The sequence below is a fragment of the Sceloporus undulatus genome, chromosome 3, assembly GCF_019175285.1.
Source record: "Sceloporus undulatus isolate JIND9_A2432 ecotype Alabama chromosome 3, SceUnd_v1.1, whole genome shotgun sequence".
Classification (NCBI taxonomy): Eukaryota; Metazoa; Chordata; class Lepidosauria; order Squamata; family Phrynosomatidae; genus Sceloporus; species Sceloporus undulatus.
This window is the reverse complement of record NC_056524.1, coordinates 44807778-44834684: the sequence shown is the minus strand read 5'-3', so window position 1 is coordinate 44834684 and position 26907 is coordinate 44807778. Positions and strand designations below refer to the sequence as shown.

Here is a 26907-nt window from a genome sequence, read left to right as displayed (position 1 = left end):
AGACCACACATCAGATGGCTGGACTCTATTAGGGAGGTCACAGACATGAATCTGCAGGACCTAAGCAGATCAGTGGAGGTCTTGGAGGTGTTTCATCCACAAGGTCAAACAACAAACCAACCGAAGTCCCTTAGGTTTCATCCACAGGGTCACCATGAGTCAGGTCAACTTGAAGCAGTTAACAACAAAAAACAAGGTGACTCCATAACACAAATGAATTGCTGTAAGTAGGGATTTTCCCTAAGGAAGTTTTGCTTCAGCATGCCTACAAATGATAAAGCAAGGACAAGGGTGCCCAACTGGCAGCATTTCCAATCTGGATGCAAGGCTAAGCACAAAGAAACAGCAAGCTCACACTATATATCAGGATGCCCCAAAGAGAATGACCTATTCTAGAGTACCTCTATGGTTTATTAATGTAGCAGCTTGTATCAGACTAAAGGTGGAATAGGAAAGAAAGGAAGTGCTTGGCAACTCCACAGATTCATCATGATCCACTGCCATATTACATAAATAGTCTCTGTTATTGGTGTCTATGTGTGTGTGCACACAACTGTGCACCTTCAAGTCAGCCAATTTATGGCAAGCCCATCCTATGGTTCTCTTAGGCAAGGAATACTGAGAGGTGGTTTTGACAGTTCCATTAAAGATGCATGCACTTTCTAGCAGCTCTATGCAGCAGAGAAAGGATCAGCAACAAACAGCAAGCATTTTTTAAAAGGATGTTTATGGCCTGAATCCAATTGGTAATTCTAAGTACAGTAGACCTACTGAATTGATAGGAACTTGGGAAATCAAACATTATATAAAACTGTGAAGTTGAAGGCTTTCACAGCCAGCATCCATCGTTTTTTGTGGGGGTTTTTTGGGTCATGTCCTGAAATTTATTCCTCACATTTTGCCTGCATCTGTAGCTTGAATCATCAGAGAATGGTGGTGTGCGGAGTATATATGCTATGTGACCCTCAGTTGAGAGGAAGCGATTTCCATGTTAATCTGTGTGTTGGTCTGTTGATGGATGGCAAGGCCTTAGGGTGGGAGGATCTGCGATCTATGTCTATTTAATTAATGATCCATTGTCTGCTGGGAAACCCCTGACCCTGGGTGATGCTCATTTGCATGTGCTGTGGCTTGATTTTGGTGTTTGTCAGGACTGGTAGCCAAATTATGTTTACTTTAAAGGTTTCTTCTTTCCTGTTGAAGTTGTTCAACACACCCTTGGTGTTTTGGGAGGCTTCTGAGGACTAATCGCTTAGGTGGAACAGGCCTTACATAATGTGCTGGATTGTCTATTTGTTTTCTTTTCAACGGTTGCTTTCAAATAACTGAATTTTTTCAGTTTAATTACATTTTAAACTTTTCTATGCTGTGAATTTTTGGCTACAATTGTTTTCATTGTAAGGTGCCATAGGTCCCAAACTGGGAGAAACAAACAATTGGTTGTGGTGATGGTTAACTACTGCTGATTTATGGCAATCCCATTAATGAGAGACATCCAAGTCAACCTATCAACAGCAATCTTGCTCAGGTCTTGAAGACACAGGCTAGGACTTTCTTGACTGAGTCTATCCATCATCTGGAATGTGGTCTTCTGCGTTTCCTACTGCTGCCTTCTACCTTAGCAAGTGTTATTGCCTTTTCTAGTGATGTGTCTTCTCAAGATATGGCCAAAGTACAAATAGTAGGTATTGCTCAACTAGAATTTGGCAGTCACTGATGTTTTCTTTACTGAACATACTTTATCCACTGAAGCTCTTATACTTTATTGAACACACAAATTTACCTATCAATTTATGGTTACATTGAGAAGCTCCTATCCCATTCTCATCAACAAATATTTTTTAAATGCTATTCCTGCAGCATGGAATTCCTCTAAAAATCAGAATGATTAGATTCTTCATACTTACTTGCTAAAAGACTTATAGTTCAAGATTGTAAAGAAAAACATTCACCATCCATTGTTCAATGGTCAGAAAAGCTCACTGCTTTGGCTGAGCATGACAATGCACTTTATAAACATCAGCTCTTAAAAAAAATCATATGTACATTATTTTAATGTATATGCCAAGCAAATGTTCATATCCTATGTGGGTTTTTGTTCCTTTCTTGCATTATTATTTTTTAAATCAAAGCAAATATTTTGATCATGGGCTGACTTCACCATTAAGCTCTCACTGTGTGTGTGTGCACACATGGATGCACACACACTTTCAACTCACCTGTCAAATTATGCCGAACCCATGAGTTTCATAAGGTTTTCTCAGGCAAGGAATACTCAAGAGGTGGTTTTGCCAATTCCTTTCTTTGGAATGTAGCCTAAAGAACCGGTATTTGTTGATGGTTTCCCAACCAAGTACAAATCAAGGCTGACCCTGCTTAGCTTCCATAATCAGACAGAATCTGGTATGTAGTGTATTTAGGCATTAAGCAGATTATACTCACCGAAATCAATAGGACTTAACTCAGCCATGATTTAGGTAAACATAATTTCAGTAAGTACAGTTGTCCCTCCATATTCACTAAGGTTAGGGGAACAAGACCCCCGTGAATATGGAAAAACTGCAAATAACAAAAACACCATGTATTTACCTGAAGGACACCTCTCTAGGAATCTCTAGGTCCTCCAGTGCAACTCTGTGGTCAATGTCCAACATACACTGACCATAGAATGGCACTGGAGTAGCTACAAATGGTCTTTCAGTGCAACTTTTAGTTAAAGTTGACCACAGAGTTGCACTGGAGGACCTAGACAGTCCTAGAGAGAACATATTAATGAAATCCGTTAATAATCAAATCCACAAATATCAAAGCTGCAAATATGGAGGGATGACTGTATAATGGTTAAATATGGTTAAAGTTGAATTTAATTGATTATCCAATTTTAGAGAGTTTTATCTGATCAAGCAAAAAAAATGGGGAAAATAAGATATATGTGTACACAAGGAGAGAGTATCCTAAACCAAGCATTTTTTTAAAAAAAAAGACACTTGTGTTTGTAAGTTTAATTATACGATTGCCTTTGTTTAAAATATATGAATTTGATATGGAATCTAGTTTTACTTGACAATTTTTTATATTTAAAATATAAACTGCTAGAATCCATGCCTAAGGTTGTACAACATAAACACAGGCAAAGGTCAAGAAATAGTTACACCTTTTGATTCCCATTTTTTCTCCCCCAGCTTGAGATGAATAATGGAAAATACTCAAAACTCTTCCGTATTCTTATGAAGACAACTGGGAAACTTCAAGATATTTGCAATTTTAAGCCCAAATTAAAAGGTACATGTACATTTCCACAGCCTTGAGAGTACAGAGGATGTTAAAAACATTAAAATCAGCATAGGACAATTAAGTGCCCAGAACTGAAAAACTCCAGGCAGCAGGTCACATTTTTTTAAAGGAAGGCACTAACAGATTGAATGGTCTTCTTCTATGCCTGTTTAGATATTTTGTTCAGGGCTTTGTGCCACTGGCTTCAATTGTAAAGGGTGAAAAAGGCATGACAATAGCTTTTTACCCTAAAGGCTTGAACTTTCACAAGTAGTTGAATGACTGCAGCTATAGAGAAATAAGATTTACATTTATGTTTATAATAAAGAGAAGATAATTGGCTTAACTGCAAACAAAAATTGCATACAAATATAAAAATACAAAAATGCTTAGAACTTAAACATTGAAGTCTACATAAATTCATATCATCTACAATGTAAGAAGAAAACTCAGATGTAATGGTCTGAATCCAACGGCCTTATTACGCTAATCCATTGTGCAGCGGGAATATATTTACTGAGTCAACACAAGGGACGGATCCAGCAGTATTTCATTGTGCAATGCAGATCACATGTGTTCTGTCTCTTGTGCTACCCCTGTGTAACAGCTACATCCAGCTCAACTATTCTAGTGGAGTTTCTCATTCTTTTACCTTCATTCTCTCAGCATCATTCTCTCACTAGGCCATTTTGTCTTCACCAACTACACTAAGTTTAGCACAATTAAACTATAAAAGATGGCATATTACTTTGAATATGTTCATAATATTCAAACCAAATCTATAATATACTTTAAAGCTATAGTTTTACCGAACACCATCAAGTAATTTAGGCCCATATACTATTTTGGGTGTATTTATTTCCACTAAATCTGGCAATAGTGGCTGTTGGAGCTACCTAATCCCAAAATTACCTAAATGTAAATCCTGCTAAAAAGACATTGACTGAAGGTACATTAGCGCTAATAGATTTGACACCCTCTGCCATAAACCCTGCTTCTAAAAGAGGGAATTACCAAAAGTATTCCAGCAATAAGTGTAAAATAGCCAGGATTAAAGATGTAATGTTACTCACAATCTAACAGTAACTATTTAATAGCAATACTAATGTGTATTGAACGGTTTCCTTTAAATCTGACAGCATCTTACTTTAAAATATAAGGAAAAGGTGAGGCTAGCATCTAAAGTAAAATTTCAAACTATCAAAATATGGAAGCACAATTCTAATTTTTGCACCCCAGTAAACAATTACATGTCTATTTGTATGCAGCTTCGATTCCTCTTAAAGAGTTACAGAGTATAGTGAAACCGAAGTAAAACATGATAAGTTATTCTTTTGGTAATGTCTTTGTGTGCTGATGATCACTGCATGAATCTGTTGCAAACGGACAAAATAACATTAACAAACAATCATCAAGACAGACTCTTGATTACAAAAACATCAAAAATACTGATTTACCTTTGTTATGAATCTTTGCTCTTTTCTAATATTGATACATATGCAAGACCCACCTCTAGGAGTGAAACAGGCTACAGAGGTTACACAAATTTTGAAAACAGGATTATAGAGCTAAAATACCACAGCCAGAAGTTTTTAGATTATGAAGGCTTAAATGTACTAAATGATTTTACAGTAGTCTAGTTTACAGGTTTTATGCTGACTAGAATTGGAAGTAGTCTAGTAAGACTTGACTTATACACAGTGTTCTCCCTCTATGAAAATAGCCTTAAGGAGACAAGCAACTCACTTATTACAGAGGAGGAGCTGGAAAGTTGAGTGCAGCAGCTTTTAACTAAAACTGATTAAAGAGACAGTAACCTTTTCTCTGTCTTCATTATAAGCATAGTTGTAAAAGAAAATTCTTTAAAAAGGTACCACTTCCAATGTCTTTATTTTACATAACCTTGTGAAATTAAACGCACAAAGCTACAAAATTAGCAAATGCTTTGAAATCTGTATACAAAACATAAATTACCTCTACTTTTAAACTCATTTTTGTGCACCACTTGAAACTTTTAAAAGTGGTACCCAAAATAGCCTTAGACCACTCTAAAAAAGGAAACTGTTCCTTTAATATCATACCCTCCTGGTTTCCCCAACACCATAGATCTCAGTACAGAACTAATCATCATCTTGTTCACGGACATTTCCAAGGTGGGATTTCATGTTCCTTTCCCATAACTTCTGGTTGTCCGAAAACCCATGCTTTCCTTTGTTGAAAGAATTTGGTCCTGCTGAAGTTGGCGTATCCCTGTAATAAATACACCACATAATTTTTAAAAAGGGGTTTTATCAGTATTATAACCATGTTTAAGATACTTTAGTGAACACAGCTAAACTGTTTAGCACCGTCCATGTTAGTAGGTACCTTCAGATGTCTGTTGCATAGAAAAAACCAAGATAGCACATTTTTCATTGCCAACATTACGAAGAATACAAAGTCAAAGATGCCACTCCAGAATTATTCTCACACAGTGGGAAACAGATATTAAAGCACATCTCCCATGTCACTGGAAAGAATTGATTGTGGCAGTCTGCTTCACAGATACAGTGGTACCCCGGGTTACGAAATTAATTCGTTCCGCCGCCGCTTTCGTAACCCGAAATACTTCGCAAGCCGAAAAACCCATAGGCACTAATGGGGAAAAGCCGCGATTTCGTGTGAAATAGCGCCGAAAAGCACCAAAAAATTTTTCGTAACCCGAAAAAACCTTCGTAACCCGGAACAGTTTTTTAAAATGGATTTTTTTCGTAACCCGGAAATTTCATAAGGCGGCGCATTCGTATCCCGGGGTACCACTGTACCTGACCATTTAACTTGAACACATACTGGCTGGGATCCTACATTACGCTAGCAGAGGCTAGGTTTCCACCAACTATTTACAGGTGGCAGTAGAGGATTCACTTCTCTGGCTGCTTCCCCAGTGCAAAGCTATTGCCAGGCTACACCTGGCAGTATCTGCTTCTAGTGTAATGCTTCTGCTTCCTCTGCCATACTCAAGAGCACCTTCAATGAGTCCATAGAGGTGTCTATCCTTGGCTGTTGTTATATGCCAAGGTGGGAGCCTTGCAAAAAAGAAAAAAGAAAAGAAAAGAAAAAAGCCTTTGATGTTACCAACAGGGTGCTGGCCACAAAGTGGTGGCAGGAGACATAGAAAGGACTATTTGGAGTTCTGGTGTATTTAATATATTTTGAATGGCACAGGAAGGGTACAACACATACTCTGCATGCAAGATGTCACATGTTCTATCCTTGGCATCTCCAAGTAAAAAGACTTTTGTGTCTAACTTTGGAATGCTGGAACTAGTTGGTACAGACTTCACTCATCTGACTCAGTAAAGGAAATTTCTATGAGGATAGGAATTGTATTTCCATAATGAAATGCCACAGTATGTTCAGCACAGTGAACAGGATTTGGTACATAAAAACTCAGCTTTGGCTCATTAAGATCGGGGGGGGGGGGGGGGGGGCATTAGTTTCAAACCTATTATACTAAGGGCCCATACAGACAGGCCAAAATAAAGCTGATTTGGGTCACATTGGAAGTATGCTATTTAAATGATGCATGCATCCTAAGAGGCCAGAAGCTGTGCCAAAGCTACGCTGCAGACCTTAGGACTGGAGCGTGGCTTTGACGTGGCTTCTGGCCTCTTAGGATGCATGCATCATTTAAATTGCATACCTCCAAAGTGACCCGAAGCAGCTTTATTTCAGCCTGTCTGTATAGGCCCTAAGACACAAAACTTAGTAGCAGTGTATATGGTATAGAGAAGAAAGTAGAGGAGAGAGAAGACTCTCACAGCTTTGGCTAAGAAAAACTGACAGATTTTAATTTTTCTTGTAGCAGAAAACAAAAGTACAGAAGCATAGGAGGTTTTTTATGTCCATGTAGTTCTAAATTATCATCATGCAATAAATCCTGCTATCCTCCATTTATTACAATGATGAACAAGAGCCAACCTACCTTCCAATGTTTTTCATACGCATTTTAGCTTCTGGAGGCATCTCTTCAGGCTCACTCTAGTTCCAAAGAGAATATGAAGAGAAAAAATAACTAGAAATTCTATTTACTGTTGATGTCCTATGAGTTTAATACCTTACAAAGCTTATCCAACCTAAAGATTCCATGGGAAACATTTTATTTGTATGGGGGGAAGGAAAGTGTATCTCAATAGCTAGAGGTATCAGGTGTGAGTGGGAAGACCCCTACATGTGCCTTTTAAAAAAATTCTCAGGCTCTTCAAACACAACACTGTCACCAATAATATATTCACCTTTCTCATGTGTGTGTGTGTGTATAGAGAGAGAGAGGGAGGGAGGGAGAGCAAGCACTCATAAATACATAGCTTTTACATTTTTCCCTTCTCTTATAATCTTATTCAGATGCAGAGAACCAGGCTCAGAAATTCAACTCAGATGGGCAACTGATTTTATATAGATACTGGATAGTACCAACCATTTTTAAGTAGAAGACTAAAAATACAATCACCTCTACCAAGTATGAAAGGGAACATCATGACAAGAACTAAGATGATGCATCATATTTCTACAATACGGCAGCCATATACAACAAGGATAGGAGAAATGCCAGAATTCTTGCATTGAACAATCAAGTGTTCAGAATTACTACAGGAACTGAAAAGTACATTTGCACATTTTGCATTTTATCAAATCATAGGCAGTTTGACCAGTAATCCAATATAACTCACTCACTCTATCTAATTCCAGGCAAAGAATAAAATAGGTTTTCACTCTATGGTTAGTTATTTACTTACATCGTCATCTTCATTGAAGACTGCTGCTACAGAAAGTGTTTTTGGAGCTAATGTGGGAGTAGGCTCTTTAGGCTTCTGCAAGGGAAATATAAATGCAGGTTGGTAGCTTAAAGCACAATGCACACTGTCTGACAAATAATTACTAAGATACTGATCTTATTGCATGTCAAATATCAGCATTTTAAAACTAGCTCCCAGTTCCCCAAGAAGCTTCTGTTTCTGAACCTAGTTCTCCCTCCCCTTCCACAAGAGAGTAACAGGGCATGGAGGCCAACCACTGGAAAAATATAAAAATCAAAATGGACTATGCTAACACGGATCCAAGTATCTGCTGCAATATCTTTTCCTATAGCAACCTGCTAAGATTCTTCTCCAAGTGCCCTTGATGCCAGAGGCAGGACAGGTGGCAACCAGAGAGGCTGCCTTTTCAATTGTGCTACCTCTCCTGTGAAATGCCCTCTGTAAGGAAGCATGTCTGCCTATTTTGCTATTATTTTGATGTTTGAAAAAAATTCTATGTTCCTGACAACTATGTTTTAAACGCTTTCAGGCTGTTGTAAATTTTCGTCCTATGTTGTGCTGCTTTATATTGCAATATTTATTCTGCTATTTTGTGAGCCTCCCTGAAATGCTCACTGGCAAGGATACATTTTGTTGTTATTGTTATTAATAGAATGAAACAGCATGATAAGTTTTAGTAACACTATCACCACTATGACCCTTTGAGTAAGGCTAAGCTGCCCTCTGGATATCAATGAACCAATTCCTGTACCTTTAATCAAGGTGCATTTATAACATATGAATAATCCCTATGTGCATATTTTACCAGCACAGCACAGGATAGTATTATTTTGCGACATGTTAGCACTGGGCATCTATCTCATTACAGTATAATACATGTCAAAGTAGAAGTCTCCAGCCTCTCAAGTATTCCAAGCAAACACTAGGCCAACTAAGAAATATTAAAAATGATCAGACATTCATGATAATAAATTATGGCAAAATTAAGGATGAAATAAGGAATTTTAAAATTATCTTTCACTATTTTGCCAGCTTCCCTGTATTATGTTAAAAAAAACCCCACTATAATTTTACACAAAAACTGTCTAAGGTCTTACATTTGCTCCAAGTTTGATGGATATTGCAGGTGGTTTCTTTGCAATCTGTGTGCCAATTGCAAACCCAAACTTGGACATTTTGGCAGGAGCTGGCTTTGTTGAGAAGTCTTCAGCTTCTTCCTCAGCTGCCCGCTTCTCCACGCTGCGACTCGAACTTTCCCCTCCATTACTGGAAGAAACAGTCTTAGTTTTCACAGGTTTTTCTGCCTCTTCTTCAGGTCCTGGTGAAGTCGAAACAACTTACCAAGATGAGCTATTTTTACTGAGTGGACTGATGGGAGCAGCAACCTCATAAAGCACTGTTATGCAGAGGAGACTTTTGCACTTACAGTGTCAGCACCTCCACAAGTGTTTATACAGAGCACACTGTAAGGACACAGACATATAGTGAAGGGAGCTCCAATCATTTGACTAATGCATAACAAAAAAAGAATCCAGTTACACACAGAAAATACTGAAATATTTTGAAAATGCATTTAAAAAATATGCACGCCTAGAATTGTATGGCACCATGGTAGAAACTTCAGGAGCCATTCAGACCAACACACAGAACAGACAAGTCCTCCTGGCATAGTTAATGATATGCTTCAAAACAGTCCCCATTTATGGTACATTAATCATTGTGTCTATCTTGGATTCTAGATTCCTCTGATAGATCAGTAGTTTAAATTGATAGTTGCAATATTATTCTCTAAATCATAGATATTTATACTGTAATGCAATCTATTGTAATGAAGAAAAAAACAGCTCCACTTCTGCAATTGTTGTTTAAGACGTTCAGTTCAGAAACAGCTTGACATCTTCAAAAAAGATGAAAAGACCTACTGAGATAGACATGCATTACTCGTAACTAGCTCAATTCCTTTCAATAGGTATTCTCTAAGATTAAAAACTGTTTATGATAATGTTCCATCTCTAACAATCACAGAAAACTGTTATTTCCCTTTTAATAATTTTAATGTCTTTTGCCAAGCTAGAACTTGCCCAAGATGTTAATGGACAACATTCTACCTGCACTGATCTAAAGCCAATGGCACATTGGTAGAGTAGCACCAGCATACCCTTGGCACTGTCTGAGAATTGGCTCTGCTAATTTTTTGGGGGTTCAATGGGGAGTGAAAATTGCCCCCTCCCAACTATCTGTCATAAGCATTTATGCCAACTGATTTGTCCTTACAGGATCCCAGCCAATTTCCCTTCCTCTGGATAACTGCTTGTCACTGGCACTGAATCACTATCTATTGATGAGGAATAGTCTTAAAAATGAAACATTATTTCATACAAAATCACAAAAACTACAAAATATTGTCTAATCTTGGACAGTAGGGCTGAATAAAATACAGCCTCTATGGATCCCTATAGAGCTGCATATGTGTCCCTAAGGGACAAAAAAATATTTTGGGGGGAAAAGTCAGAAAGTCCCCCAAGACTTTCTATAGTGCGTGAGGGGCAATTTTTTCAGGTTCTTGGCCTCCCTGGCACATTTTAGGCCCAGAAAAAGCCTGTTCCCCAACAGAGAATGATCTGGAATGTGAAAGAATGGTCTCTTTTGGCACTTATATTTGTTCCTGCATCCCCAGTTGGGGGGGGGGAATGTTGGGCAGGTACAGCATGGGTGTGTAGCCCTCCCAGGTTCCCCTGGGTATCAATGCAGCCCACTAATCCCTGACAGTTGTCCTCTGCTATTGTATAGCATTTTAAAAAAAATGATAATGAAGCTGGCCCTGAATTCAATCCTGGCTTAATCCTGCTCAGTCTCAAATTTCCTAGGCAAACATAATATGAAAATTAAATAATGAACCTAACACTAGTTTGCAAACTTAACATACTAGAATCATAAATCCAAAACACACTGCAGAAATAATCCAGTTTGGGACTGCTTTAAATGTTCTGGCTCAATGCTAGGGAATTCTGGGAACTGTAGTTTTGTGAGACATTTAGCCTTCTCTGTCAAAGCTCTGGTGTACAATTCCCAGGATTCCTTAGCAGTGAGCCAGGGCAGTTAGAGCGGTTTCAAACTAGATTATTTCTGCAGGGTGTTTTGGAACATAGAATTATAGAATAGAGACTTCAAGGGTTATCAAGTCCAACCCCTAGACATGCAGTAATGCTGTAAGAAAGTGTTTTTGTGTTACTGTTGCATTAAACACATTCAGCAAGAAGGAATTTTGACTGAATTCAGTGGAATTAACTTTCAAGTAACAGTGGATACATTTTGATTTTAAAATATCTGAAGTGAGCACTTAATTTCTTTCAAGAAATTAATTCAATTAGTAAGCTTTACTAATTAAAGTTTTTTTTAAAAAAAATCTGAATTTCAAACAAATCTTAACACCTAGCCATAATTTCTTACAGAGCTACATTGGCATAGTGGCTTGAGCCTAGGACTAGGAGCCTGGAGGTAGATTCTTTGCTAGGCCATGGAAACCCAATGGCTTTGCTTTAGGGTCACTATAAGTTAGAAATGACTTCAAGGCACAAAAGAACAACAATAATTTCTTAACTCATATTTGATTCTGAGATGCCATATTTATTAGTATGTGCTAAATAGTAGGTAGAAATCTACATCAGGGGAAAACTGTCCAGGCAAAACTAAAGTATGACTCCTTTTCCATAGGACTCACCTTTCCCTGCTGTGGGCATACAGGTTGGTAGTGCGGGATGGTGTCAGAGAAGCATCTGGCCAGTGCCTCTAACCAGACATGCAATGGTGGCATTATGTTCTGGTGGATACCTTTGTTGTTCTGCATATAGCTATAGAAACATAGTCAGCTGCTTCTCTTGATGCCCCCAACTCTCCCTCAGCAACAAAATAGCCACGGAGGGGAGCCCTGCAGGAGGAAGGTGAGTCCTGTGGGGCTTTTGGGTGCAGCATGAGGAACGTAATGTTTGTTCCGCAGATCCAAGCCACAGCCAAGTTGTGTAGGTTCTTCCTTTGGAATATAGCCAAAATCAGACCCTTTCTTTTGGCCTCAACTGCTATGTTGGTTGTGTCTCGCTTGGACTAAGGTAACCTATTGTTAATGGGGCTTCCACTTTCCCATCTGAGCCCCCTAACATCTATGCAACACTCGGCTGCTAGAATTATCTTTTTGGCCCGTCATATCTATCATATTATTCCTCTATGCTACCCATTCACCGGCTTCCTGTTTCTTTTAGAATCTGCTAGAAACTGCTTTTATTAACTTTTAAAGCCCTTCATGGATTAGCTCCTCCCTACTTATCAACACTCCTCTCTCCCTACCACACTCCTTGTGCACTAAGATCTTGTAACTCTGGTCTCTTGACCCAGCCTAGGATCTCCTTTTCCCTTGCTGCTCCTCATGCCTGGAATCTCCTTCCCACACAACTATGGTCCACCACCTCAGTTTTAAAGCTGAGTTGAAAATGGTTTTATTCAGGGAAACATTCCAGATAACCACCTGATTCACCAGCTGTTAATATCATCTTCGTGTTTGTTCCCTTTTTTAATTGTCTGTATTTTGCTACGTGATGCTTTAATTTTATAACTTTGTTTGGTTTGTAGATTGTACGTGTTTGGCAAGTTTTACTTCTATTTTAACTCCTGTATGTAAAGCACTGTGTGAAGTTTTACAGCGCTATATAAATAAATGTTAATAAATAAATAAAGGTTTGCCATTGCCTTCCCCTGAGGCTGAAAGCATGTGACTTGCCAAAAGTCACCCAGTGGGTTTCATATTCGAGCTGGGAATCGAACCCAGTCCAACCTCAAACCATTATGCCATGTATGTGTACATAGTTTTTAAAATATGAACAATTAGTCTAAGAATGATGTGCATTCCATTTACATGGAAGGATAAGAACTCTGTATCATAGATTGCAGCAATGTTCTTGTTTCAGCATGCACTGTTGTGTACTGGCTAGAGAAATCCCAAACTGGTTCAGAACAGCCATTCCTTATTGAGCCCTGCATCCCAGTTTACAGCCTGAACTTACCCCAAGAGGCTGCTCTGTCAAGTCTACAATGGAAATTCAATGATATTAGGGAAAACACAAAACTTTAGTTTATAATGGAATTTAAGGCGTGAGAACTGTTTGGGTCCTTTCATATTAGCAGGTTTCCTGCTGATAACTAGAAAATACTTACTAGTCCAAGGGGGGGGGGGGGGGAGCAGAGGTTCTGATTTGCAGCATATTCCCAAGCATCAGTTCTGACCTTTATAAATAGACCAACATACCTAGTTTAGAGCTATTTTTTCCCTTAACTATCAAGTCCTTTCCAGACAGAAGCTTTCTGTGTTGTTTTATGAGAAGTCTTGTTCTTTTTTTGTCCCTATGAAGCCCAAGTAAAGAAATACAATCAAGAAACAACAAATCATTTATCCTCTGGGAACAGTGGGGTGTTTTTGAAAAAACTATTTCTTCTTCTTTTTTTACCTTTTCCTTGTCTTGGGTGCTTATGAAATTTAATTAGTTGTTTGTACTAGCTACAGAGGCTACAACTGCCTTAAGCAAAGACAGCCTGGAAATGGCTTTTGTTTAATATGTGAATGGCTTCTGTGCAATATATAAGCAGAACCCTGCTTACAGTTGCAAGGATTTTTTAAAAAAAAAAGACATTTTAATAATATTCAGAGGTGAACTATTCATATACTTTTAAGAGGAGTCTGGGTAGCAAAACAGAAGTTCTGCCCCAAATTTCTAGCAAATCCTATCTTAAAGGCAGAATAGCGAAGACAGATATCATTACCTGTAAGACAATAATTTTGTTTAAGTAGCTTAAGCATCTTTGATCAGTAAAAAATACAATGAATAATGTTCCTATGCAAGTGCGATATGTCCTTTGAAGTTATATCAAGAAACAAATTATTAAAATCCACAACTATTTTTCACCCCACCCCCAGAATTAATTGCTTAACAACTTTGGCCTTTTTTTTTTTTTTTTTTTGAGATCACAAATTGACCAAACAATCTTTGTGACCACTGTCTCCCCATCAATTACACTTTCAATCTTCCTCCTCACTTTGTAGGGGCCTTGCGCTCCCTTTTTAGGGCATCAGGAATCATCCGAGTCCTTTCCAACCCTGTAAGTTTCTAAATAAACCACAACTGGCAGCTGCTAAAAAGATGCACTAAAAAGTATGGTGTCACACTACAAATTGAAAAAGTAAAGCTTAGGGTAGTATCAGAAAAGTTCTGTCTTGTGTTTGAAATCACATCAAGAAACATCAAACTACATTCACCTTTACAGAGCACAACAAGCCTAATGGGCTCATGCAACTCTGTATTTTTCCAGTTCTAAAGTCCTACACAACAAGACTATTATCAAAGTTAAGGTAACTGGAAAGAAAATGTACTGACTGATACCCCCAAGAAAAACATGTATTTGATATCAACACTAAAGGATTGCTAATCAAATTAAAAGAAATGATGGACTCTGCTAATTAAAAATGGAATAGAAAAGATAAAAGGAAAGAATATTTAAGAAAGATGTAGTAAAATACAAGAGAATAAAGAGTATGATAAGATTAGAAGTGACAATTATATGGCAGAAAAGAGAAATGCAGATACGCAATAGATAAAAAAATCCAACACAGCCTAAAAAGAAGTGTAATAATAGTACAAACTTCTCAGTATACCAAAAACTGACTTGATTTATCTGAGCAGTAACACAATGATATGAAAAGATTACATTGATGTATACGGTTGCATATGATTGTATGTGATTATGATTGTAATAACAGAAGCATTGTCACACTGTGAAAAGAATAAAAATAACTGATATTTTGATATTTTAATTTAATAAAATTTAATTACATTTAAAACAAAAACCAGGTACAGGTGTGCCATCCAGTCCTACATAGACCTAATGAGAAGTAAGGCACACAGGTCCAAAACACACTGCAGAATTAATCCAGTTTGAGACCATTTTAACTGCCCTGGCTCAGTGCTAGGGAATCCTGGGAACTGTACTTTATTGTGACACCAGAGCACTGACAGAGAAGGCTAAATGTCTCAGAAAACTATAATCCCCAGAATTCCCTAATACTGAGCCAGGGCAGCTAAAGTGGTCTCAAACTGGACCGTTTCTGCAGTGCGTTTTGGACCACAGAGTATAATGAGACTTACTCCCAGGTAAATGTGTTCAGGATTTGAGCCGTCCCAGGATCAAGGTAAAAACTTTCCCTTCCATAAAGGCAAAGAGGTTTCTTACGAGGGTTTCAATTACACACTTCAAAGCACGCGGTTAATTTATACTGTATTATGCTAGTCTTTCTAGGCTCCTGAAGGTCAGCAACGCAAAGCAAAGCTCCAGGAAAAGTGCTATTTGCAGTCTTGCCCTGTTCAAAAGCCAGGAAGATAGATATAATTAAATCATTTCAAGCATGCGAAATAATTCAATCTCTGCTGACCTCTGAGCTGGGGAAGAGCTGCCGAACGATTATTAACTAATTTAATTATATGTATCAATTTATCCCCAATTCATATTATTTACTTTTATAATTTATATGTCTGTCTGATGATTGATGTCTATCTGATGCCTGATTTGTTGATCGTTAATAATGACATCGAGTATTCTGCGTATTAGAGCTGCAGTACAGCATCCACTAGCAGCCTGTCTGGGATGCATCTACATCAGTGGCCCCCAAACTGTGCCCTTCAAGAGATTTTGGACTTCAGCTCCCAGAAGCCTCAGCCACGTTGGCCAATAGTCTGCAGTCCAAAAATCCCCTTCAAGGGCACAGTCTGGGGGACCACTGATCTCCATTGAAGAAATAGCTGTTGTAGAATTACCCCTTTGTCTTTTTGCTTTTTAAAAAATATTACTAAACCCCACCAAGGTTTGCACAAGGCAAGCATCTACTCTGTGGAGAAATAACACCGTCTGAGACCACCGTGGCTCCCTCCTGCAGTCTCCTGGGATTTGTAGCTTCTTTGGCAGAGAAGGCAAAAGTCTGCAGCCTTTGCGGCCTCAGCATCCTGGCGCCTCACCAAACTACGCATCCCAGGAACCTGGAGGAGGGAGTAGAAAAGCGGTGCGAAACTGAAGAGGATAGATCAGAATGGAAATTTTCACCATGCTCAGGAGTTGGAAATTATAGCATTGCAACGGACTGAGGGCAAAGGTTGCCAGGATGACGGATTCAGGTCACGTCAAATTCTTTGCTCTGGAACACAAAACAACCCGGAAACCGGGTTCCTGCTTTAAGTGGCTAACCCAAATAAAAAGACGTACTGCAGAGAAGCAATAAAAAGAAAACATACAGATAATAGGCTTTTATGGCCGGCATCCATCGTTTTTTGTGGGGTTTTGGGGCTAAGTGGCCAAGTTTATTCCTGACGTTTCGCCTGCATCTGTGGCTGGCATCTTCCGAGAAGATCTGCTTTTATTTCTGTACCTGTTCAGTTGTGATTCACGACTTCGTTAACATAATGTGACAAAACGAAGCACTAATACGGCGAAGAAAAGGGGTTACTGAAGTCACGGGCTGTTTTTCGTTTGGAATACATGCAGACAACCCTCTAAAATGGAATGAGAGTCCGATCTGCGACAACCTTCCTGTCGAGGCGTTCTTGGCTTTTGTTGCCGCCTTTTACGGTCCAACGGATGTGTCTGTTATGTTTTAATTGTTGCCGCTTTATATGCATCGTTTATTTGTTTTGTACCAACTTTTTATACCAATAACATTAATTTAATAATAATGATAATGATAAAAAGATGGGTTCAACTTTGGGGCCCAGGAATTTGGAAGGTTTTCTCCATTAGATAACAATCATGGAATGTCTGGAGATGCTGAAAAGCGGTGTGAAATCCAGTTTGGCCCCGCTTTAACTCTTTGTCTGTCTCTTTGCTATGGAATTCTGGGATTCCATATTCCCCATTGGGCTCCACAACAAACTCCAACTCCCAGAATTCCATAGCAAAGAGCCAGACAAAGAGTTAAAGCGGGGCCAAACCGGGTTATTTCCCCAGTGTGGATGCAGCCTATGCGTGTTTATTTCTTCCTCTAGCCCAGCAACCGGTCGAGAAAAAAGGGCCCTCGGGAGCCGGACATAACGGCGCACAGCACGTTTTACCTTCGTCAAGCCGCGGCCGCTTCGGCTTCACCTCCTCCGCTTTGCCGTCCGCCATTTTGTCCCACCGCCTCCTCCTCCTCCTCCTCCGTTCTGAGCATGCGCCGTCGCGCCCGGCAAGAGAGCAGTGACGCGCCTAGAGCGGCCCCTCCTCGCCATAGAGCACGCCGCGCATCGACGACTTCCGCTTCCGGGAACGGCTTGTTTGCTTACGAGCCCTCTAGGCGTTTTTTAAAAAAACTTCAACTCCCAGAATCCCTGGTCATTTGGGCAAGATGGCTGGGGCTTCTGGGAGTTGAAGTCCAAAATGTTAAAGAGAGCCAAAGGTGTTGAGAACCACTGGTTTAGGCTTTCCACATCCATCCTCCCACCAAACTCTCTGAGCTCTGGGGACAAGTCTTGTCTGCTGCTGCTCCTAGGAAAGAGGAACTTTAGAGGGATCTGTCCTACCCCCCTATTTGCAGCAAGACAGGCTCCCACATTGCTTGAAGGGAACAGCAAACGTGTTAATTGACTTGTTAAGCAAGCTCAAAATGGAGGACATTTTGGAATTCTTCCTGGACAAAATCTTGAAATGTAGGACATGTGGAAAATGAGGATATCTTGTCACCTGCATGGTCACTGAATGCAGCAGTACATTTAGGGCAAAGCAACTCTGGCACATTGCTGCTCCTCCAAGTCATTTCTGAATTATGGCAACCCCAGGCAAACCTATCATGGGTTTTCTTGGCAAGGGGGCTTGCCATTGGCATTTTCTGAGGCTGAGAGGTGTGTCTGGCCCAAGGTCACTAGGTGAATTTTTATGCTCCAGCAGGGACTTGAACCCTGGTCTCCAGAGTTGCAGTCCAACACTATAGCACACTGTTGCATGATTAATGAATGGAATGCATCTAAGATATAGCAACAGCTCTTAGCTAAGGTGATTTGGAAGGAGGATTTAACGTTTCATGACAAATTATGAACATTCCTGTGCCAATTAGTACCAGTTTCTGAATAGCCACAGGAGCTGTTTAAATTTCCTTGAGATGTGGCTCTGAGAAGTAGGATGTTAGAGTCTTACCCAGCACAGTTGGGCTCTTCTTAGGATTTATGAACTGCAATCAGAAGCAGTAACATCCCAACAGAGAACTCAGCAATCACAAACCCTGGCTTTGAAGCTCAAAAGACCATTCTAATTTTGGAGCTACAGTGTTCTGTGAAACAGGGGTTTGATATGGGACTGGGGAAAGGGATCAAAGGGGACAGTCTGCACTTCTCACTTTTGAATACTACTAGAATGAGGTGGAATTTGGGGACAAAATCCTATGGCATATTGTAGCTATGTTACCAGAATTCTAATCCTTCTGCAGCACTTCGTGATGACAAAAGCACTACTACATAAGGTTTCCTAGCCCTGTAGGGCAGGTTTTTGAGGATACACAGGAGGTTCCAAAAGAAAGGGGGAAATCAAGGAGGAGGATTTAGCAGATGTAGACCATGGGATCTTAAAAAGGAGGAGGGGGAGGAATGTAGCAGAATATCCCCTCCACAACACACCCCCAGGCTGTGCCATTCATCACAGTACAACACACAAACTAACTCACTATTAACATATAAACCACTTCCTCCCAAATAAGGGCCCCATAGGTATATATACTCCACACATATCTATGCCACCAACATCTGAAGATGCCAGCCACAGATATAGGCAAAACATCAGGAATATATTCTTCCAGAAATGCAGTCATGTAGCCTGAAAAACCCACAGAAAACAATATAAGGCAGCATCTTTAAGATTAACTGGTTTTATTTTTGCATTAGCTTTCGGGGATATAAAGCCATGTCTTCAGATGCTTATAGGGTGATAAATCCTCAGCTATATAAACCACTGTATTTTGGACATTATGAATATTTACACAGTAAATGCACAGTCATTTATTAAGGTAATCTCACCAATTTCAGGTAATGACAACTTATTTAGTAAAGGCATTTGTTCATCATCTCTATACTCACTTGGGCCTTCAAGGTGATAGGCAATATTAAGACTTGTGCTGGAAATTCTCACCGCTTGCAATGTCATTACACATACCATAATGCTGGGATGGGGAACCTTTTAGCATGATCACAGTCAGGCTACAAAGTGCACAATTTATTTCTGTGTTAAGTGTCCACAAAGAGCAGAATTTAGGTTTCTGCAAAGTCATTTACAGGCTAAATATCTAGAAATAAATGATCATCTTCATAATTGATCAGATAAATGGCAACAGAAGTTGCTTCTGATAGGGAACCCCAAGAAGCTATCTTACTCCGTCTACTGAGATAACTAAACGAACTTGAACATTATTACTGTCTGACAAGATTATAAAGATGCCTAAGGTACCACATGGTGAGAGAGAGCTCACCCCAGGGCAGGTTAGTTAAACCCCAGTACCTTAGCAAATGGTGTGATACCCACCATGGCTTGGAATCATTGGCAATGAGCCAGCATCAAATGAACCTGGGAGATATTGCCTGGCCAAAAAGGCTATTTTTCAAATATTGTTTGTTCAATTCTTGTATTTTCCCCCAGAACTATAATCAACCATGAAGATTATTTGATTAAAAGATACATTAAAAGATAGGGCATAACCTCCCATAACATGGTCAAGCAGCTATAGGCACACCAAGTCACCTGTTGGTAATTGGTCTTATGTATTCAACCAGTAAATATAAGTGTCTGAATAATATCTCAAAAATTAATGCAACATGAGATTAAAATTTTCATTATCCTGCTTTCTCCTTATAAAGGAAACAGCAAAACCACAGCTGAAAGCCAAACAAACTAGGGTTTATTTTCCAGCATAACTACAGCTATGCCAACACAAGTATATCCACCCCTCAAAGTACTCATAAACTCTATACAATTGGCATAATTGCAAACTACGAAAAAATGGGCTCATTGTCCAAGAAAATTGTTTCAAAGCAACTGCAAGCTGTTTTGCCCCAGGGGTGGGAAAGGGGCCCTGACAGTGCTGCATCAGCATGCCCCTGAATCATTATAGTCACTTTTTCCCTCTGAGCACAAAGGGGGCTAACAGTAAGCTGCACATTTCACATAAGCAGGTTTGGTATTACTCACAGATCTTGAGTGATAACACCTATAGCCAGAAATATTGATTCTCTCCCTAGGAAAAGGGATGGGTGAGTTTACACAATAAGTGAAAGTCACTTTGCATATTTTTGGACACTGGGTTGTTCAATCTTTTTATTTTCTCCTTAAGTGTGCTAGACAAACCCTTCTAACAGTAAAAATCTAAATTTTGACTGAAATTTGCATCAGGTATAAAATGACGACTAATATGCTATTAAGATACATCTTCCCACCACTTTTTCTGCACTTGCCATCTGGAAGAATTCCCTGCAAAAGATCTGTGTGATTTTTCTTTGCCCACTGTTCTCTCATGCATTTTGGTCTTTTTCCATGCATCAATCTGATCCTTTGAAAGGGACATTTCCATAAAGCCTGCATGTTTTCTACGTGGAACAAATTGCAAAGCATCCTTCCAGTCTCCTGTATCCTTCAGGGTTAATAAGATAGACATCATCTGATTCAAAGTGAGATTTTTGGCACCTTCCTCCCACTGCAAGTATTTGTCCAAAGGAAGTCGTGCTGTTGCCAAGTTCAGGCGTTTTGCACGAGCGAGAGAGACCCCTGTCTGTATTGACTTATCAACTAGGGATCCAATTATATAGATTTTATCATGCTCAAATTTTTTCATTATATTGGGGGAATCAGCAGTCAAATAGACAATCTGATCTCTTGGAAATATTTCATTGTAAGCCTTTTCTGTCACTGTCACAAACAAATTGTCCCATGCATCTCCATAGCGTCTGATTAATTCTTTGTGATAAAGACCACCTGTTTTGAGATTGCAATAATGTAAGTGAAATGGATCCTTTCCTCTACGATTGATGCCTTCAGATTCCATCAGCTGTTTTACTGCATTTTCCATTTCTCTACGCGACATACAGTTTTCATAGTCCATATCAAACACCAGAGGTTGACCAAAGATCATAGCCTGAGCAGCTCTCCAGTTGTAGATAGCATCTTCCGATCTGGACCAAAACTTCAAGAGAAATGTGTTTTTTAGCTCACCAGCAACATAATCCTGAGCTTCTGGACTTATTTCTGTCTTGGCTGCCTTTTGTTTTTTCTTTTCTTTTGCGGCTTTCTTCATATTTTCTTTTTTAGCCAAGAACTGTAAATATTTCTTTTTGGAAGATTTAGTGGGAGAGTCCATCAGGATCTTTAACTGCTCTTCGCTGATATTTTCTGGAACAGCTTTACCGGAAAGCCTCCACATCTCAATAAGTTCCCTAGTAGCTGCTACACGAGAGTCTTCTTCGCTGTCTGATGTTCCTTCACTGCTTTCCTCTTGCACAGCAGTTCGCATTACATGTTTCCAGCCATCCAAGTCTAATTTCTCAGTTGTATCTGGTGCAGTATTTTTGTTCAGACAAGCAGACAAAAACAATGTTCTGTGCATCATGACCTTGCTAGGCATGACTAAAAATACCCCTCTTTTCATCCCATCTTGCACAGCCAACTGGAAGACAGATCTTCTGACAGCATTCAATAGATGCATACTTAAAATATTCATGCGTGGAAATAACATGTGCAGCACTTCTGCAATTACATAAAGAAAACAGAGGTAATTCAGCATTCAAACATGGAAGCATAAGTGCAAGGTAACTGTCATAAAAGCCAGTAACAGGAATCGCCACCATGACACCTGTTATGGTCTTAGAAACATATATGTATACCATTCAATATGTATAATCAGCTAAATTGTGCATTCCAGACATATTATTATAATTATTATTATTATTATTAACTTTTATTTATGAAGCGCTGTAAATTTACACAGCGCTGTACATACAATCTTTTTAATTAGACGGTTCCCTGCCCTCGGGCTTACAATCTAAAAAGACATATAATATAGGAAAAGGAATGAGTAAATCTGTCTAAAGACAGAAAAAGAGCACTAGGTAGTAACAGACGGAAAAGCTGAAGAACTGGGAAATGAAGGCTAAAAGGAAAAAGACGTAAGAATTGTTAGTGTGTGAGATTGGTATAGAAGAAAAATGGGAAATCTAGTCTAGGGACATAGGAATTTGAGAACAAGCATCAGCAAATAGTTTCTTCTGTTGTTTTCAACAAAGAACACCGCCAAAAAGCAAATACCTACCAAGCTCCTTAGCTTACAATTGCTATATAACCATTATCCAGTTCTCAAGTGAAGTACAAACTTCAAGCCAACTGGGGAAGTTAGGCCAGGGATTTTAAATGATCTAACAGTTCTTCCACACAGAAGAAATAAAGGAGCTGGGCACTACTTTAACTGTCGTAGTGCCATCGCATGGTATCCTGGGATTTTTAGTTTGGTGAGGCACTCAGCCTGATCTGTCAGAAAGCTCTAGTTTTCCTCACACTACACAAAAGCTGCCTGTCATTATAAGGAATTCAAGGTTTCTAGATCGCTTTCACACATAGCCTCCTTTAGCCAGGCGTCCCCCGTTCTATATCTATATCCTCTGGGCACGGTCCAGATCTCTCCACCACAAACGAGGACAAGGCACCGCAAAATGTAAGGTATTCAAGAAAAATGGAGAACCTGAGGACACTCCTATGAATGGAAAATCCATGCTTTCTAGTCAGGTGCAAAATGGAGGACATTTTTTAAAATACCCTCTTCATGCCAAATTCACTGGTGTTATCCAGAGCAAGAAGAAGGGCCTCCCTCCAGCCCATCTGCCTTGGCCCAGGCCTCAGAGGGAGAGGAGAACCACTGGACCTGATCCCCATTCCCTTCTCCTTTTAGATTGTCAGCCTGAGGGCAGGGAACCACCCCAATAACGATCTGTAAGCCTCTCTGAGAGCCTTTAGGGCTGGAGGGCAGGGTATAAATACTGTCAATAAGAGATTTGCACAGAGGACCCAGGCCTTCCTGGAGAGGAGCATATTCATAAAACCCACACAAGTCACAGCTGCAAATGTGGAGGAAGAGACATAAAACCAATCAGCAACTATCCCTAAAGCCCACCCTGCCTCAATCCTATGCTGCTATTCCTAGCCATGTAAACCACTGCTACCCATCGATTTCTCTGCCTTCCTCCCTCCTGCCTCCATTCTCCCAACCATCCCTGCCTCTGCCTCCCCAGCCCTCTTGCCTTCTCCTCTCGCCCTCCCTGCCCTTCTCTCTTCTGCTCCTTCTATGCTCCCTTTACAGTACTCTCTCCTTTCCTTTCCTCCCCATTTTCCTTCATCGCTGACTCCTTCCTTCCCACCTTCAGCCTCTAAAATGGAGGACCTTTTGGAACCCTCCTGGACCCAGAAGGGTTAAGATGTAGGACGCGTCCTGGAAGGTTGGACGCTCACCTCGAGAACCAACGCCGCGCGGGCTCCATACATTTCCGGCCGGGCCAAATTCAACTTCCCCACCCACGCCGGAAGTGAGCACACTACGCTTCCGGCGCGACAAAGGAGAGGCGCCCACCGATTGGTCAAGCTCCTAGCCAATCACGAGGCGGTGCGGGAGAGACGCTTCTGCGCATGCGCCCTGGGAGCGCTTGGGGATGTCTCTGTGCGCATGCGCTCTGCTCGCTGAGGGGGATCTTTCTCTGTCTCTCTAATGGCGCCATGAGCTTCTTGCTGCCCAAACTAAGCAGCAAGAAGGAGGTCGACGGGGCCATCAAGAGCGTGGCCGAGAGGGTCCTCGTCCTTCGCTTTGGCAGAGACGAAGACCTCGTCTGCATGCAGCTGGACGACATTGTGAGCAGACAAGCACGCAGCGCCTCCTGGGATTATTAGCCCGCATGGAACTATCATACAGTACTAGGGCTCCATTCGCGATGCGGGAATGACCCACTTTGACTCCGCTTTAACTGCCACGGCTCCAACGCTGTGGAATTATTCGGGGGGCTGCAGTTTGACAGAGAGAGGGCTAAACAGCCCATAGCGAAATAGCAATAGTTGTGTTCCCAATACATTTCTAAACCCCCAAAGTGGTTTAGGGACCCCTGCAGCCCCTTCGCCCAGTTTGATAAACTGTTTAATTTATAGATGATTTTAATAGTTGCACGTTTGGTTGTCATTTTCAGGGGAGGGAATGTTTACAGGTGGGCTAAAATAATAATAATAATAATAATAATAGGGTTATTTATAGAGTGTCTTGATGGAATTTTTAAATTGTAAGCCACTCCGGTTGTCTTTGTAACAGGAAAGCAGGGTATAAGTAAAGTTTTATTATTATTTGCTATTATTATTATTATTATTATTATTATTATTATAAACTCTAGCACTGTAGTTTTGTGAGACATTTAGTCTTCTCTGTGAAGGGAGCTCTTGTGCCACATTGATCTACAAATCCCAGCATTCCCTAGCATGCAGCCCTAACAGTTAAAGCTGTGTCAAACTGGATTGTTTCTCCAGTGCAGATGAGGCCGTGTGTCACTTTTTCATCCCAGGTCCAGAACACACTGCAGAAATAATCCAGTTTCAGACCTCTTTAACTGCTCTGGCTCATTACTAAGGAGTCTTGGGGTTTGTAGTTTGTTGTGGCACCAGAGCTTTCTGACAACGAATGTCTGACAAAACTGCAGTTCCAGAATTTCCTAGCATTGAGCCAGGGCACTTAAAGCGGTCTCAAACTGGATTATTTCTCCAGTGTGCATGCTGCCACAGATGCTGGCAAAACATCAGGAAGAAACTCTTTTAGACCATGGCCACATAGCCCAAAAAACCCACAAAAAACTATGGATGCCGGCCATAAAAGCCTTCGACTCCACATTGCTATATGTCACTTTTTCACCTCAGTTGATCTGCCCTACCTCCTATTCAGATGTAAAGTGGTTTCAGACATCACTTCATTTTTAAAAGAGGTGTCATGATTATTCAAGTCCAGTGGTCCCCAAACTGTGCTCTTTAAGGGATTTTGGACTTCAGTTCCCAGAATCCCAGGCTATGGGCCAACATGGCTAAGGATCCTGGGAGCGGAGGTTCAAAATTTCTTAAAGAGCACAGTTTGGAGACCATTGTTCAAGTCAAATAAAGGATGTTCCATCAATGCATTCTGCTGTGTCAAAGCTGTGAGCCTTTCAGGACCTGACTCCACATTCATGGAGCAGTTTCCCTTTTCACCTCTGGCTGGAGGAGCATCTTACTCGCTTTTGCAAAGGGTTGAAGAAGACCTTTCTCTTCAATTCTCCAGACTGCTGAGGTTGCTAAGATGGGTAGTGGCTGATGAGGAATTGTTTTAGTACGTTAGCACATTATTTTAGCATTTTATTGTCTGTGTTTTATCATCTGTTTTTGACTATATGTTTGATGTTCCACCCTTTGGTGGAAAGGGAGTTATAAATAAACATGATCATTATTATTATGACTTTGTTTCTTATGCATTTACTAAAGATACCACGTATTTTTCTTTCTCTACAGCTTGCAAAAACAGCTCATGACTTAAGTAAAATGGCTGCAGTTTATTTGGTGGATGTAAGCAAAGTACCAGTGTACACGCAATATTTTGACATCAGCTATATTCCATCAACAGTCTTCTTTTTCAATGGGCAACACATGAAAGTGGATTACGGGTAAATTTGAATTGTATATAGTCCATATATAATTTATCCTGCTTAACATGGTGTTTGTTACCCAAGTGTGGAAAAGTATGTTTATGATGCTAAAGTTGTATCAGTGCCAACAGGATTTTGACAAGCAGGAGCATTTCCAGAGGAGGCCGACCAAAGTGATGAAGGGTCTTATGAGGACTTAGGGAGCTGGGTATTTTCAGCCTGGAGAACAGTTAGGAGGTGATATGGTAGCCCTGTTTTAAGTATTTGAGGAACTCACAATCAAAGCATATTGTCATATTGACGCTGATGTCATATTGAGGCTGGAACAAGCTTGTTTTCTGCTGCTCCGGAGACTAGGACCTGGAGCAATGGATTCAAACTACAGGAAAAGAAAATCCACCTAAATATTAGGAGGAACTTCCTGAGAGTAAGAGCTGTTCAACAGTGGAATGCGCTGCATTGGAGTGTGGTGGAATCTCCTTCTTTGGAGGTCTTTAAACAGAGGCTGGATGACCATCTAGATCAGGGTGGCGCAACCTCCGGCCCGTGGGCCGGATGTGGCCCGCGGGCACCTTTCCGCCGCCCCCTGGTCCCCCTGCCGCCGAAATCGCCGCCGATTTCGGCCGCTCTTGCCGCCATTGAAGGGCAAAATGGCAGCGCCCATTAGGAGGCCGCTGCGGCCTCCGGAGCCCTGAAACGGGCTCCAGGAGCCACACCGGGCCTCTGGGAGGCCCGCTCCAGCAGCCGCACGGGCCTTCCAATGGGCGCCGCCCACCTCCCTCCTGGCTCCGCCCACCTCCCTCCTATAAATGGAGGGGCAGGGGGGAAGGAGGAAAGAGGCAGAGAGAGAGAGGGAGGGGAGGGAGGGGAGGAGGAGAGAGAGGGGTGGGGAGGGAGAGGAGAGAGAGGGTGGGAGGGAGGGAGAGGAAAGGGGAGCGAGGGGAGGAGAGAGAAGAAAGGTTGGGAGGGTGAGAGAGGGAGGGAGGGAGGGGAGGAGAGAGAGAGAAAGGGTGGGAGGGAGAGGAATGGAGAGGAGAAGAGGGAGAGAGAGAAAGGGTGGAGGAGAGGAAAGAGGGAGGGAGGGGAGGGGAGAGAGAGAGAAAATGTGGGGTTAG

At 40.7% G+C, this 26907-nt stretch overlaps 3 protein-coding genes across 6 annotated transcripts; 1 reads left to right on the top strand and 2 right to left on the bottom strand.

The window, feature by feature from the left end:
* Positions 1-3572: 3572 nt before the first annotated feature.
* On the bottom strand, positions 3573-17323 carry LOC121925607 (PEST proteolytic signal containing nuclear protein). Of its 2 annotated transcripts, none has more exons than XM_042457943.1 (5): positions 17207-17323; positions 9167-9387; positions 8049-8123; positions 7238-7293; positions 3573-5523 (listed from the first exon to the last, which is right to left on the bottom strand). In XM_042457943.1, exons 1-5 carry the CDS (start codon positions 17259-17261, stop codon positions 5394-5396), a joined length of 537 nt encoding a protein of 178 aa, XP_042313877.1. In that variant the 5' UTR covers positions 17262-17323; the 3' UTR covers positions 3573-5393. The 2 variants fall into 2 exon arrangements, with proteins under 2 accessions (XP_042313877.1, XP_042313878.1); XM_042457944.1 differs by lacking the exon at positions 17207-17323 and adding an exon at positions 13275-15022 and having other exon boundaries at positions 9167-9335.
* A 1648-nt stretch (positions 17324-18971) lies between these two features.
* Positions 18972-23691, bottom strand: TRMT10C (tRNA methyltransferase 10C, mitochondrial RNase P subunit). 3 transcript variants are annotated; one of them, XM_042460659.1, is made up of 2 exons: positions 23601-23691; positions 18972-21848 (listed from the first exon to the last, which is right to left on the bottom strand). In XM_042460659.1, the coding sequence occupies exon 2, from the start codon at positions 21835-21837 to the stop codon at positions 20527-20529; it is 1311 nt and encodes a 436-aa protein (XP_042316593.1). In that variant the 5' UTR covers positions 21838-21848; positions 23601-23691; the 3' UTR covers positions 18972-20526. The 3 variants fall into 3 exon arrangements, with proteins under 3 accessions (XP_042316593.1, XP_042316595.1, XP_042316594.1); XM_042460661.1 differs by having other exon boundaries at positions 23533-23646; XM_042460660.1 differs by having other exon boundaries at positions 23510-23641.
* Positions 23692-23786: 95 nt separating this feature from the next.
* TXNL4B (thioredoxin like 4B) lies at positions 23787-25830 on the top strand. The gene is made up of 2 exons (XM_042459005.1): positions 23787-23993; positions 25659-25830. The coding sequence occupies exons 1-2, from the start codon at positions 23862-23864 to the stop codon at positions 25812-25814; spliced, it is 288 nt and encodes a 95-aa protein (XP_042314939.1). The 5' UTR covers positions 23787-23861; the 3' UTR covers positions 25815-25830.
* Positions 25831-26907: the final 1077 nt, after the last annotated feature.

Excerpts from the sequence above, each read along its gene's own strand:
- LOC121925607 (XM_042457943.1), bottom strand. The coding sequence starts at position 17,261 with ATGGCGGACGGCAAAGCGGAGGAGGTGAAGCCGAAGCGGCCGCGGCTT. Across the intron at positions 7,294-8,048 it reads TCTTCAATGAAGATGACGAT|AGTGAGCCTGAAGAGATGCC; the intron begins GTAAGTAAATAA and ends CTTTGGAACTAG. Across the intron at positions 5,524-7,237 it reads CGTATGAAAAACATTGGAAG|GGATACGCCAACTTCAGCAG; the intron begins GTAGGTTGGCTC and ends TATTTATTACAG.
- TRMT10C (XM_042460659.1), bottom strand. The coding sequence starts at position 21,837 with ATGTTATTTCCACGCATGAATATTTTAAGTATGCATCTATTGAATGCT.
- TXNL4B (XM_042459005.1), top strand. The coding sequence starts at position 23,862 with ATGAGCTTCTTGCTGCCCAAACTAAGCAGCAAGAAGGAGGTCGACGGG. Across the intron at positions 23,994-25,658 it reads GCATGCAGCTGGACGACATT|CTTGCAAAAACAGCTCATGA; the intron begins GTGAGCAGACAA and ends CTTTCTCTACAG.